The following is a 15,069-nucleotide window of genomic DNA, read 5'->3' as shown; positions in this document are numbered from 1 at the left end:
GGTGCAGCCCTGATCAGATCAAAAGAATTCAGCTATTATTAACACCATGGTTGTGTCCCTGGAAACAGTCGGGAGCTTTTCATCTGTGATTAACATCCGACAGGTAATGCTCCCCTCCCCCTCCCTATCTCCCTTCACGCTGGACTCTTGGTGACTCGGCTTCCTGCTGATCGGTGGGTTCAAACCCCGAGCCACGCACTGTGCAGGGGACGTCATCGACAGGTGGAGCCTGTCATCACAACAATAAAAGGTCGACAACTTACATTAAAGTCTATAGGTGTCATAACCCTCCTTCCCCCCATGCCTCGCGTGCTCTCTTGTTAACTTTCTTCCCTAGTCTGGGATCTATGAATATTGTTTTCTTTTGTTTTGTTTTCGTTTATTTTCGTTGTTTTTTTTTGTCTATAAATTTGATTTTTGGTTCTTTTTAATTTTTTCCCAGATTATATAAGGTCTCCATGTTCTAAAGTCCATGTTTTCTAAATACTGAGAACGTAACCTGTGTCTTTATATATTGAAAACCATATACTGCCTTTATTTACATATCTCGTAAATATATACATGTATATACTTTGCAAGCACTGCCTGCCCCCAACAGATGTTTGACTGGCAATTGCTGATGGCTGAACAGAAAAATACCCCGTCGAACAACTGAAAAGACTACCTTGTTTTTTCCAAAATTGAAAAGTGCTATTGACAGTGCACTTGTGCTTCTTCGCTTTTCTAATTGTTTATTAAAACTGTCAACAGCAGGCAAAAGTTCATTCTTATTATTTTCAATTTCTTTTAAAAGTGTGTCTATGTTGTTTTTAAATTGTTGTATTACATCCTTATTCTGTCTGTTAGTGGTAGGGATGTCAAACTCGTCCTCGGAGTCATGTTCCAGTATTTCAGTAAAGATTAGATGTCTGTCGATAAGACTATATACACAGCTATTCCTGACACACAATAATTGAAGTTGGGGTTAGGGCTAAAGTAACTCAGCAGAAAGGTCAGCAAGGTCAAAAGTAAACTGTGACAAACGTAGTTTTTTTAATTTTAATTTGAAGCCAGGCTAATATATATAATGAGTAAAACAACACAATTATCTACCTTATAACTTTTAGATGAACCAAACATTAATACTTTTTTGGGTTTTAAAAAAAAGACTCTAAAATGGCGGGTAATGTTAACAGCGACAATAAAAACATATCTAGCATTATTATCGTTCTAGTCAATGAATGAGCAGAAAAAGAGACGAGTGACAAATGAAAATTATTTACAATCTGTTGCTTTGACTGCTGGAAAGACTGCAAACCAGTGTACCAGGTGCGCGATCTGACAAATCCGCATTTATGACTCAACCATGGCTGCCAAAACTCGCTGACATGTATACTGTTAAGTAATTTTTAGATATACATTATAGCTATGAGGTTATCAAAAGGTGTACTCTTGTGCCTTGGAGATTGTACTTTTTTTAACTATTCAGACACATTATTTTATTATTGTGAATGAATTCGCTGACAGCCACTTCGTGATACCGTCTTGTAACGATAAACTATGGTAGGCCGACGCAGACGTATTTTGAAAAGATCCCTCCGTACTGTCACAAACATCCGAGGTACTGTATGAAATTTTATAGAGGATCAAACAGCCGTTACAATGATGCTCTCTCACTTCCCGGGGATGACACGACAAAGGTTTCTCCAGAAGCTCTCGATCTCTGTGCTGGTGCCCCTGGCAGGCCAGGCGATGTATGTCGTTGTGTGCAGCAGTGTGCAGACGAAGCTGTCCACCAAAGTCTTGTCCAGGTCTTCCAGCAGAACTGGAACTACAACCAACTTTTTCTCAGCCAGTCCAGACTTGATGCTCATGAACATCTCGAAGCGGCACCACTCGCTTTTCAAGAAGGAGTTGGACAGGACCAGCAAGATGGCGCGACTTTCTTTCAGTCGTTCGATGATGTTGTGGCTGATGAACTTTCCGGGGGTAAAGTCGCGCTCGTGCAGACACAACCGGAAGCGTCGGTTTTTTTCTAGTTCTTGCTGCAGCACCTGATGCACCCACTGGTTGTCGTTGCTGTCGTAGGAGACGAAAACGTCGTAGATGAAAGTATTATCGATGTCTTTCGTTTTTCGTCTATTTGATAGTCGATGCTGTAGCGTGTAAAATAAGAACCGGCATTGCCAGCGGAACCTGCCAACAAATATCAATAGCAGCCATTAGTCAGTGTATGTGAAGTAATCAAAATGTTTACGGACATCAAGGCTGACTGGTTTCGTAGTTAATTAACCCTCTTTTTACTCGTTTCATGAGCTTTACAAAAAAGAAGGAATTGAGAATTTTTCGTTTAAGAAGAAAACAAAAGAGGTATATAGCCTTATTGTCAACTCTTACCTGTAAACGAGAGCACCTACAAGAATGAAGGCAATGGAGAGGATACTGATGAAGAGAACGGCGATGTATATGTTGTAGTTGAAGATGCAAGCCTGGTCCGACAGCGACACGTTGGCCAGACTCACCCCGATGACACTCGCTGGGTTCGTGCAGATGTACCAATCTTTGTTCAGGAACTCCAATCCGTCTTCACCCTAAAATTGTGCATTTCAATATTTACAAAGTTTAAAAAAATGATGAGAGATTATCATTCCTAAATTAAAAAAATAAATTTATCATAATGGAATATTGGAATGACTCTCAAACTCTTCATGTCAAGATTGTTGAGGATGTTAACTTGTTTAAATTGGTAGTGAGCTGGTCTTTAGTTAATTAACATACTGCTTGGGTTTTTTAACAGTTATAGTCCTTTCTGTCTTTACTTTTTATTCAATGATTTATGGTGTTCAAAAATTATCTTTTCGTCTCATGGCATCTGATGTGGCATTCATTGAGTTTACAGTTTCTAAGGAGGCGTATAGATACATGGCGAAATCTCTCTCCATACAGTAAGGGCAACTTCCTTATCAAATGGAGAGGATTAATTTTCCCTCTACTATTACCTATTTTTTATAATGTATGTAAGCAGTAATACAATTTACTTTTTAATGCGTTTTGAAATTTAAATTACTTCCCTATCAGTCCTTTCTTAATATAATTCTCGAGCAACTTTTATTGTTTATTATTTTAACATCGATGAGAACTCCCCATCCTTGGCGTGGATTTCCGTCCAGCAAAAAAACAATATGAAGACTGACGTGTGAAGGAAAATACAATTATTGTTGAAAGAAGAGATGGAATGAAAACGGCTGAGAAGCTAAAGTTTGCAAGAATGAAGGCGGATAAGAGGAAGCCAACACGAACAATCGCAGTAGTGAAAGTTTCGATTCGTTTTGAGATTGTCGGCTCTTATCACCGTCCTCGACGATCCCACGAGGGTGAGTTGCAATTACACCGACTGAGGGATGTTTCCCAAGAAGCTTTCTTAGTAGCAAGGAGAGATCAATAGTTTGCATCATTGAACACAGAGGCCAGTGAGTCGACAGGGCAAAGTGGGGTTTGGTAGAGGGGCTACGGATTCTGAGTTGACATTATAAAGAAAGGTAGGGGTGGGAGGGTGCAAGATTCAAGATTTAAGTTTTTTTCAAGAAAACGATCACCTATGTAATTTCATGCTTCCTGTATGCTTTGGTATTATCGCCATCTTACGGTTACAGATAACCATTCTGGCTTTGCAAACAGGAAATTGCTTTCCACGTCCGTCCTCTCAATTATAAAATTTCTGGTGCCGACAAGAACAGAGTTGTTTCTTTAAGAGTTTTGTCAGTGTAACATGTAAAGTAATATTTTATACTTAATCTTTTGATAGTAACTTGTTGAAATCAAGCAATTAAATAAAGCAGTCGTGGAAGAGATTATAAAGACTGTACTTTTCTCATGATGTCTCAGTTCAAAAAAACATTCTACCATATTTAAACACACACACATTCTTTAGCACACAAAATAAAAAAGTGAACATGAAAACCCAGACTTTATCAGACCTGTTAACACATAGCAAGTGATATTTTAGGAAAATAAAAGTATAAATACCAAAATTCAAATAATCATACCTTTTGCTGCTGAAAAATGTTGATCATCCACATTAAGTCACACACGCAGGAGAAGGGGTTCGAGCTGAAGTCCAACTGAACGGTTTTGTTTTCTCCTAAAAGTGGTTTCAATAGAGTCTCACTAACTGTTGTCATATAATTGTGACTCATATCTAGTCTTTGTAGACCGGTTAAGTTCTCAAAAGTGTTATCTGGCAAATACGGTATTTCGTTAACAGCTATGTCCAGGTAAGTGAGGTTGCGAAAGCTTGTACGGATCACCTGTGGGATCGAAGTCAGGCCAACTCCTTCCAGGATAATTGCTTTGACATGAGCAAGTGGGGACATGATTCTGACCATCTCACTTGCCTCGGTGAAATGAAAGACAGTCCAAGACATGTTTACTGACTGCAAGCATGGCATGTCACGAAAGAGATCATGTCCGATGCCTTTGCCGTAGAAGTGGTCGAAGAACCACACGTTCTCGCTGACGTCCAGGTGTTCCAGGCCAGAGTGGTTGAAGGCATAATTGTCCACGAACCTGCTGGTACACGTTTTGAAATGCAATGTTCGCAGACTGGGTAACCCCTGCAGGAAGTTCTTTCTGGTGTGATAGACAGCATTGCCGCTGAGTATCAAGGTGGAGAGGCTGGGCAAGCATCCCATGTTATTTAAGTTGGTAATCTGATTCCATTCTAAGTTCAGATGGTTTAGTCTCGGTAACACTGGCATGTCTTGGTCTGTGCAAAAATTTGGGAATTCAGTCAGAAAGTTTTCGCTGATATCCAGCTTGACAAGACTGTGGTCCTGCACCTGAATATCTTTCGTGTAAACGTTACTAATGGCGTTGTTACAAACAGACAACATACTTAGGTTGCCGAGCTGAGTCACGTGGTTGAAATCGAGATTGTGGAGGTTGTTGTCCTCGACAGTCAAGTTTTTTAAGGACGTAGCACTCTTGAGAGCGAAGAGAAGAGCTTCAGAATCCTTCAGGTAATTTAAGTCCAAATAGAGAGTTTCCATTCGAGTTAAGTTTTCAAAGGAGTTCGGGTGGACATAAGATAAAGAGTTGTTGCTCAGATTCAGCTCCACCATGAAGGTGGCATTGCGGAGAGTTTTCTCGTCGATAGCCCTGAGGACATTTGAGAAGAAATTTAGGTGTGTGATGCCCTCAGGAAAGGCAGGAATGTAAAAGAGGTTTCCTCCTCTGCAGTCTGCAAAACTGTCATGACAACAGCAGAATCCGTCTCCACAAACACTTCCCTCCTTGCAGCTAAACCTCCGGGTGGCTTTGTAGGATGCCAACACCCCAGCCTGAAGCTTGCCCTCCACCCGTCGTCTGGCACCTGTCGTCTGCACCACTAGCACCAAGAAAATCGTGGTGATCACATAGCTTGCTGTACTGGCAGACAACATTCTCAGTCTACAGGTGTCTGTAGAGGAAGGTGGTCGCATGAGGTCTGAAGTAGAAGAAAGAGCCAGCGTGACTGTGGAGTCAGCGGAGGATGTCCGGAGTAGATATTGCTTCAGAAGAATAGGAGGGTTTGGTTACTTTCACAGCAGGTCGTATCGGATGTGGATTAAACTTCCTCGTCGACATGAATACACGCGAGTTATACATAAATACAAACTTACGCCTTTTCCTGAGAAAGCCACAGCTCAAAGTACGCGCATGTACACAAATATTATATACAGACAACCACACACACATTATATATATATAAATCTCAACACATTGCTCTCACACACGCATGCACACACACACACACACACACACACTTTTCATCATTTTGAACTTTTAATAAACAAAAGTTTAATTAGAATTGCAGTGGGGTGTACTGTTTGTTTACATCCTTTTGCACTTTTAGTAAATAAATCTTAAAAGGTTCAGCAAGAATATCAGTGTGGCGAGCTACTATTCATTATTTTGAGCTTTGAGACCTCGTGTGAACCAACTACGAAAGGTTCAAACAGTTATTGCCTCCATTTTACTGTCCTTGTCTACCATCGCATCATGCCGACAGACTGAACTTTGGACACTTTGGGTTCTCTTGATCATAGCCGACCATCAACAACCTAACTTCTGACTTAGTTCTACCTCAGGCTGACATGCCCAACACTGCTGGAATTCTAGCTGTCAATGAACATATTCTCTTTTGATGAAAATCGTTCTTCATATTTTTTTTTCAATACAAAATCGGTATTTAACAGTAAAGGTGTTGTTAGGTGCAGATTTACTAGTGCGCATGCTCACGACCACAGACCGACGGACCTGCTGGTCTCGTATCATGACTTTCACCTCTTAGAGCTTTGAAACAGAACTAATGGGAGATCGAGGGGTAGACAGGTATTATATGGGTAGCAGTAGCATCCAGACCCAAGGTCTGCTTAGTGATCTAATGGAGTATTAAAGGTAAAAGGTCATCGCCTAACGGTTTGGTCGTCGAGGAGAGAAGGAAGGGGGGGAATCGTTGGAGACACAATTTTTTTCAAGGCAACTTTTTTTGAGTGAGAAAGAGAGAGAGGTGTCCATCTTATCTTCCTCCGGATTTACCTCCCCCAAGTCTTACAGTCAAATATTCCACCCCACAGCTGGGTCAGCGGGTGGAAGTACACGGCGTTATACGGGTACACGCCTGAGGTTGTGTGAGTCGGTGCTTTAGCCACACGATTGTTTGCTTTCCCTGTAAACGGGTACTCAGTGATAAAACTATTTTTCCAGTGAATGTATGATAAAGTGGTAAAAGCAAATACTAATGAAACCTTCGCCATGATAAAGTGTTTGCTTGTGTTCGTATGCACGTGGGCAACTGAAAACAATTCCATTTCAGTTAAAAAAATTCGTCAGTTGTCCAGACCTGTGCCAGGTGTTACACGAATCAATTTCCATTGAACATTACTAACACACAGGTTAAATTATATATAAATATATGACAAAAATTATGCTTAACATTCTTTCTTTCTCTTCTTCTTTTCGTTCTGACAATCACTTCCAGGATGTAGAGCTACACTGAATCATTCGCCAGTAGGCAGCTATACAAACTGACCCAAAGGTCAGGAAATAAAATACATTGTCTGGCTACAGATTCCCCGAAAGGGCAGCAGAGACAATTCATGGAATGACAATGGTTAAAACTCAAATTTGCAGAAGTTCCACTTTTGTGAACTAATTTCATGTCCAGTGTGAGGGAAGCTATCACTTTTCGAATAACCCTTAAAGTTGACATTGATAAGGACGAGATAAAAATACAGCAAAGATGATAACAAGTGCAGACGAGTGAATTATGTAAAAAAAAAAGCAGATAATCTTTTCGGCAGCCAATGCAATATTGAACCTTGTCAAAATCGAATCAGTCGATGGTGTTTTCAGAGTGGAGGAAATATTAAAGTCTTTCGATTGAAATGAAATGGTATTTTTACTGCTGAGGGTCAAAGAATCTTTAGAACTTTCATTTGAGCCTTGTGAAACCAGGTTTAGTCGCAGTTGTCAAACTGAAAACGTAGGTCATGAATCGCCTGACACCTTTACATCTTCATTCTGTGCTCAGTCACACGCGCGAGCGCGCACGCACACACACACTTACGTATGCATATAAGCACATGCAAAGAATAGCAACAATACAAAAATGTCAAATAACAGCTTGTGGTAAAAAAAGAGCGGTTTACAAAAAGACAAGTTAAAAAAATCAAGTCTTGTTTGAATATTGACTGAACTTCCTTTTTTTAAAAAGTTACTACAGGGGTTTAGAGCGGATACAGCAGCTGTTACTGTATTCTTCGTCTTCCAGCTATGACGAGAGAAAGGTTTTTCCAGAAGCTCTCGATCTCTGTGCTGGTGCCCCTGGCAGGCCAGGCGATGTATGTCGTTGTGTGCAGCAGTGTGCAGACAAAGCTGTCCACCAAAGTCTTGTCCAGGTCTTCCAACAGAACCGGAACTACAGCCAACCTTTTCTCAGCCAGTCCAGACTTGAAGCCCAGAAACATCTCGAAGCGGCACCATTCGCTTTTCAAGAAGGAGTTGGACAGGACCAGCAAGATGGCGCGACTTTCTTCCAGTCGTTCGATGATGTTGTGGCTGATGAACTTTCCGGGGAGGAAGTCGCGCTCGTGCAGACACAACCGGAAGCGTCGGTTGTTTTCTAGTTCTTTCTGCAGCACCTGATGCACCCACTGGTTGTCGCTGTTGTCGTAAGACACGAAGATGTCGTAGATGGACGCGGTTTGACCACCTGTCCTACCTTGTCGATCTGACCAGCGATGTTGCAGTGTGTAAACTAAAAACCGACACTGCCAACGGAACCTGCCAGAAGATAATCAATCCATCAATCGACCAAACCAACCATCCATCGAACCAGTGTATGTAAATAAGACGACAGAAATATCTATGGTGAAGAATATAGCATGAGAATCGTCAGAGACCTCTCCCAGACGCCTCTGTAAAAAAAAAGTAAAAAAAAAATTTGTAACTTTATCCTCCACTCGTACCTGTAGATGAGAGCGCAGAGGAGAGTGATTACAACTGTGAAGATGCTGACGAGGAGAATGGCGATGTAAGTGTTGTAGTTGAAGATGCAAGCCTGCTCCGACAACGGCACATCCTTCAGACGCACGCCAACCATCGTTGGTGGGTGAGTGCAGATGTACGAATCTTTGTTCAGGAAGACGAACCTGCTCCCAGACTGACAGTGTAAACAAACATTTGCAATATTTGCACAGCTTGAACCAGATGATTACACAATATTATAGTTACCGGCGATTCAAAAGATAGCTTTTTTTAACATTATTTTTGTTCTTCTTTATGAAAAATTTTCATGTGTGTTTGTTAAAGATTGTTAAAGCTTAGAAGCACATATGATTAGCTTTGATGGACTCTTACCTTTTGTTTTTGAAATTTTTTGATCATCCACAGCAAGTCGCACTGGCAGGAGAAGGGGTTGCCACTAAAGTCTAATGTAATTACTTGGTTTCCTTTCATAAGCGGCTCTAACAGAAGTTCGCTGAATGTTGTCATGAAATTGTAACTTATGGTCAAATTTCGAAGGTTGGTCAAGTTTTCGAAAGTGTTGTCTGCTAAGTACGGTATTTCGTTAACACCTACATCCAGGTAAGTAAGGTTTGTGAAGTGACGCATCACTATCCTCGGGATGGATTGAATGCCAGTCCCTTCCATGATAAATTCCTTCACGTGAGTAAGAGGAGAAAGAACTCTGTGCATCTCGCTTTCGTTGGCGAAATGAAACGTAGTCCAGGAGATGTTTATTGTCTGTAAGTTCGGCATGAAATGAAATACATCCAGATTAATACCTTTGCCGTAGATGTGGTCGAAGAACCACAGGTTCTCACTGACGTCCAGGTGTTGCAGGCCAGAGTGGTTAAAGGCAGAACCGTCCACAAACCTGCTTGTACATGATTTGAAATACAACGTTTGAAGACTGGGTAACCCCTGCAGGAAGTTCCTTTTCGTGTGATAGACAGCATTGCCACTGAGTATCAAGGTGGCGAGGTTGGGCAAGCATCCCATGTCGTTTAACCTGGTAATCTGATTCCATTCTAAGTTCAGGTAGCGAAGGTTCGGGAAGATTGTCGTGTTGTTGTCAGCACAAAACTCCGGGAACTTTGGCAAAACGTTTTTACTTAAACCCAGGTGGACGAGATTATCTTGTACCTCAACATCCTTCGTTACAACGTTTTCAATTGTGTTGTTACGAATATGTAAGAAGCGTAAATTTCGAAGGTGTGCCACGTGACTGAAATCGAGACTGTCGAGTTGGTTGCCGTTGACAGTCAAATTTTCCAGTGAGGTCGTCATTTTCAGGGCCAAGAAAAGTCCCGCAGAGTCGTTGAGGTGATTAAGGTCCAAATTCAGAGCTCTCAATGCAGTGAAGTTTTTGAAGGAGTTCGGATGGACGTAAGCTAAGGAATTTTTCTCCAGAGCGATATTCGTGAAGGAAGTCACATTTTCGAGTGTCTTTTCGTCGATAGCCTGGAGAAAATTGTAAGAAAAATCCAGATGAGAGATGTTTGCAAACTCGAAGAATGCGGGAATGTAAGAAAGGTTTTGTCCTGTGCAGTCTGCCAGGGGCTCGCGGCAACAACAGAGGTCATCGCCACACGGTGTCCACAGTGAACTCCCTCCACGGTCACACTTCGCCGGAGTCGCCAGCCTGTGACCGGCCTGTCGTTCATGCTGAGGACTAAGGGGTACTTCCAGTGTCCCCACCACCAAGTACAACACCATGAAGACATAGTTTGCTGCACCGACAGACATCACTTTCCGTTGACAGCTTCTTGTACACTGAGGAGAGAATGACACTGGGTGAGCTCGGACACCGGAAGACAGTTTGACAATGGCGAACGTCGAGAGTCAATACAATTATCAGGAGAACATTCGTGATCTCTGTGGGAGGGATAAGTTAGGTGGGGAGAGGGTGCTGGGGTGAGAGAGCGCAGTGTATTTGACTTCCTTGTTGTTATGATTGCACGAACATGTAACTCATACCTCACCCCCCCCCCAACCAACCACCCTCCCGATAAGACAAAGGCAGTATCTACGTTTTGGTCGTAGGGGAGGGAAGTGTTAGGGTGTTTATTATCTCGAGGCCTTGTTTGTGTGAGGTCCATCTCCTCTCGTTGATGAGTTAGCTTCTGGATCCTGGTCCACTGAGGGTGGGGGACAAGTCGCCGCGCCTTCCGGATATGAAAGCGCGCACACACACACACACACACACACACACACACACACACACACACACACACACACACACACACACACACACACACACACACACACACACACACACACACATACACGCATACACACACGCGCACACACACACGCACACACACGGGCACACACACACACACACGTACGTATGGATTGTAACGATTCTCGATTCAGGCGAATCTAATTAGATTCATTTTTATTTTGAATTCTCCTTGATGTCAGGGGAGGGAAGTCGCGCGGAGGCTGCGTCAGTTCTAATTCTTTTTACGTCATGGATGGAATGACGTAAATGAGCTTAGCACAGTGTAACTAGGGCGACGGTAGGCAATGGAGAGCCATGTAGTACTCGTGATTGGTTGACACAGTCTCCAAGAAAGACTGTTAGGAGGTCGTCCTAGTTACCTGGTCGCTAAGGGTGCCTGATTGGTCAGGAAGATGAAAAGAACGAGTTAACTTAGGAGATCTAACGTTTCTCGAGACAGTCGGGACCAAGCAGTTGGAGAGTACAGAGCTCCGTGGAGAGTGATCAGTGTGTGGTTAACTGCCTGCCACGTATATACAACGTTTTTTCCAGTGGAGTATTATCTTGTGTATTCCGGTGGTGTGGTAATTAATTCACTAGCAATATAACATCTTCGCCGATACGGCTTTAAACTCCTCAGCTTCACGAACTGCGTGAAGTAATTTATCGGACATAACCTGCTGGTCCAGTCAGTCATCCCGCCAGCCCGCATGAGAAACGTTAGGAGGAGGTTGACGCTAGGGGAGTAGCGTTCTTTTATTTTGTTCCATCCTCATCTCATCGTTAATTAATTTCATAAACATTAAATGTGTTAATCGTTGGCCGGACCTTTTTGTTGAAAAAGGTGAAAGAGTGCGGCGAGCGTGGTTTACATGCAGATGTTTACACGCGCTCGCAGACACATTCAACACACTCTTTCGTAAAAACGTTACATGGATGCACGCACACACAAAGAATAGCAACAATGCAAAAATGTCAAATAACAACTTGTGGTAAAAAAAGAGCGGTTTAAAAATAATCAAGTCTTGTTTGAAAGGAATATTGCCTGAACTTCCTTTTTTGAAAAGTTACTACAGGGGTTTAGAGCGGATACAAACTGTTACTGTATTCTTCGTCTTCCGGAGATGACCCGAGAAAGGTTTTTCCAAAAGCGCTCGATCTCTGTGCTGGTGCCCCTGGCAGGCCAGGCGATGTATGTCGTTGTGTGCAGCAGTGTGCAGACGAAGCTGTCTACCAAAGTCTTGTCCAGGTCTTCCAGCAGAACCGGAACTACAACCAACCTTTTCTCAGCCAGTCCAGACTTGACGCCTAGAAACATCTCAAAGCGGCACCATTCGCTTTTCAAGAAGGAGTTGGACAGGACCAGCAAGATGGCGCGACTTTCTTCCAGTCGTTCGATGATGTTGTGGCTGATGAACTTTCCGGGGAGGAAGTCGCGCTCGTGCAGACACAACCGGAAGCGTCGGTTGTTTTCTAGTTCTTTCTGCAGCACCTGATGCACCCACTGGTTGTCTCTGTTGTCGTAGGACACGAAGATGTCGTAGATGGACGCGGTTTGAACACCTGTCCTACCTTGTCGATCTGAACAGCGATGTTGCAGGGTGTAAACTAAAAACCGACACTGCCAACGGAACCTGCCAGAAGATAATCAATCCATCAATCGACCAAACCAACCATCCATCGAACCAGTGAATGTAATAAATAAGACGACAAAAATATCTATGGTGAAAAATATTGCATGAGAATCGTCAGAGACCTCTCTCTGACCACTCCCTGTGTAGAAAAAAACTTTTAAAAATATTTGTAACTTTTTCCTCCACTCGTACCTGTAGATGAGAGCGCAGAGGAGAGTGATGACAACTGTGAAGATGCTGACGAGGAGAATGGCGATGTAAGTGTTGTAGTTGAAGATGCAAGCCTGGTCCGACAACGACACATCCTCCAGACGTACGCCAACCATCGTTGGTGGGTGAGTGCAGATGTACGAATCTCTGTTCAGGAAGACGAAATTGCTCCCAGCCTGAAAGTGTAAACAAACATTTGCAATATTTGCACAGCTTGAACCAGATGATTACACAAGATTATGGCTACCGACGATTCAAAAGATAAATTTTTTAAACATTATTTTAGTTCTTCTTTATGAAGAATTTGGTGCAAGCCACAGAATCGTGTAACATAATAACTTCAAACATAGATAGCTACTGTAAGTTATTGTTTGTTGTGTGTTAATTATGTTTAGTACGTATAGCTCAGGCACTGACTGTATACAGTTCTTTCTTCGTATATGTGTGTGTGTGTGTGTGTGTGTGTGTGTGTGTGTGTGTGTGTGTTTTGTTTGTTTGGTTTTTTTTGTTTTTTTTTTTGTTGAAGATTGTTAAAGCTTAGATTAGCTTTGGTGGACTCTTACCTTTTGGTCTTGAAAATTCTTGATCATCCACAGCAAGTCGCACTGGCAGGAGAAGGGGTTGCCACTAAAGTCTAATGTAATTACTTGGTTTCCTTTCAAAAGCGGCTCCAGCAGACGTTCGCTGAATGTTGTCATGAAATTGTAACTTAAGGTCAAATTTCGAAGGTTGGTCAAGTTTTCGAAGGTGTTATCTGCTAAGTACGGTATTTCGCTATCACTTACATCCAGGTAAGTAAGGTTTGTGAAATTAGCCATCACTATCCTCGGGATGGATTCTATTCCGGTCCCTCGCATGATAAACTCCTTCACGTGAGTAAGAGGAGAAAGAACTCTATGCATCTCGCTTTCGTTGGCGAAATGAAACACAGACCAGGAGATGTTTATTGTCTGTAAGTTCGGCATGAACTTGAATACATCCAGATTAATACCTTTGCCGTAGATGTGGTCGAAGAACCACAGGCTCTCGCTGACGTCCAGGTGTTGCAGGCCCGAGTGGTTAAAGGCAGAACCTTCCACCAACCTGCTTGTACACGTTTTATAAAACAAAGTTCGCAGACTGGGTAACCCCTGCAGGAAGTTCGTTTTGGTGTTATAGATGGCATTGCCGCTGAGTATCAAGGTGGCGAGGTTGGGCAAGCATCCCATGTCATCTAAGCTGGTAATCTTATTCCATTCTAAGTTCAGGTAGCGAAGGTTCGGGAAGATTGGCGTGTTGTTGTCAGCACAAAACTCCGGGAACATGGACAAAACGTTTTTACTTAAACCCAGGTGGACGAGATTATCTTGTACCTCAACATCCTTCGTTACAACGTTTCCAATTGTGTTGTTACGAATATGTAAGAAACGTAAATTTCGAAGCTGTGCCACGTGACTGAAATCGAGACTGTCGAGTTTGTTGCCGTTGACAGTCAAATTTTCCAGTGAGGTCGTCACTTTGAGGGCCAAGAAAAGTCCCGCAGAGTCGTTGAGGTGATTAAGGTCCAGATTCAGAGCTCTCAATGCAGTCAAGTTTTTGAAGGAGTTCGGATGGACGTAGGCTAAGGAATTTTTCTCCAGAGCGATATTCGTGAAGGAAGTCACATTTTCGAGTGTCTTTTCGTCGATAGCCTGGAGAGTATTGTAAGAAAAATCCAGATGTGAGATTTTTGCGAACTCGAAGAATGCGGGAATGTAAGAGAGGTTTTGTCCTGTGCAGTCTGCCAGGGGCTCGCGGCAACAACAGAGGTCATCGCCACACGGTGTCCACAGTGAACTCCCTCCACGGTCACACTTCGCCGGAGTCACCAGCCTGTGACCGGCCTGTCGTTCATAACGAGGACTAAGGGGTACGTCCAGTGTCCCCACCACCAAGCACAACACCATGAAGACATAGTTTGCTGCACCGACAGACATCTCTTTCCGTTGACGGCTGCTTGTACACTGAGGAGAGAACGAGACTGGGTGAGCTCGGATACCGGAAGACAGCTTGACAATGGCGAACGTCGAGAGTAAATACAGATATCAGGAGAACATTCGTGATCTCTGTGGGAGGGATAAGTTAGCTGGGGAGAGGGTGCTGGGGTGAGAGAGCGCAGTGTATTTGACTTCCTTGTTCTTATGATTGCACGAACATGTAACTCATAACCCCCCCCCCCCCCCAACCAACCACCCTCCCGATAAGAGAAAGGCAGTCTCTACGTTTTGGTCGTAGGGGAGGGAAGTGTTTGAGTGTTTATTATCTCGAGGCCTTGTTTGTGTGAGGTCCATCTCCTCTCGTTGATGTCTTTGCTTCTGGATCCTGGTCAACTGAGGGTGGGGGACAAGTCGCCGCGCCTCCCGGATATGAAAGCGCGCGTCACACACACATGCACACACGCACACACACACGCACACACACGTACGTATGCATGCACTCACATACAAAGAATAGCAA

General features: G+C 43.1%; 2 protein-coding genes across 3 annotated transcripts; both read right to left on the bottom strand.

Moving 5' to 3' along the window:
• Positions 1-1,032: 1,032 nt before the first annotated feature.
• Positions 1,033-14,771, bottom strand: LOC112571141. Its single transcript, XM_025249956.1, has 9 exons — positions 13,158-14,771; positions 12,577-12,770; positions 11,852-12,384; positions 8,881-10,256; positions 8,490-8,683; positions 7,774-8,304; positions 4,026-5,550; positions 2,377-2,570; positions 1,033-2,175 (listed from the first exon to the last, which is right to left on the bottom strand). The coding sequence occupies exons 1-9, from the start codon at positions 14,547-14,549 to the stop codon at positions 1,653-1,655; spliced, it is 6,462 nt and encodes a 2,153-aa protein (XP_025105741.1). The 5' UTR covers positions 14,550-14,771; the 3' UTR covers positions 1,033-1,652.
• LOC112570726 (toll-like receptor 2) lies at positions 7,091-10,340 on the bottom strand. 2 transcript variants are annotated; one of them, XM_025249306.1, is made up of 3 exons: positions 8,881-10,340; positions 8,490-8,683; positions 7,091-8,304 (listed from the first exon to the last, which is right to left on the bottom strand). In XM_025249306.1, the coding sequence occupies exons 1-3, from the start codon at positions 10,270-10,272 to the stop codon at positions 7,770-7,772; spliced, it is 2,121 nt and encodes a 706-aa protein (XP_025105091.1). In that variant the 5' UTR covers positions 10,273-10,340; the 3' UTR covers positions 7,091-7,769. The 2 variants fall into 2 exon arrangements, with proteins under 2 accessions (XP_025105091.1, XP_025105092.1); XM_025249307.1 differs by having other exon boundaries at positions 8,167-8,672.
• Positions 14,772-15,069: the final 298 nt, after the last annotated feature.

Source organism: Pomacea canaliculata, linkage group LG8, assembly GCF_003073045.1.
Source record: "Pomacea canaliculata isolate SZHN2017 linkage group LG8, ASM307304v1, whole genome shotgun sequence".
Taxonomy (NCBI): Eukaryota; Metazoa; Mollusca; class Gastropoda; order Architaenioglossa; family Ampullariidae; genus Pomacea; species Pomacea canaliculata.
Note: the sequence above shows the minus strand (reverse complement) of the source record. Positions and strands in the feature narration are given on the sequence as shown.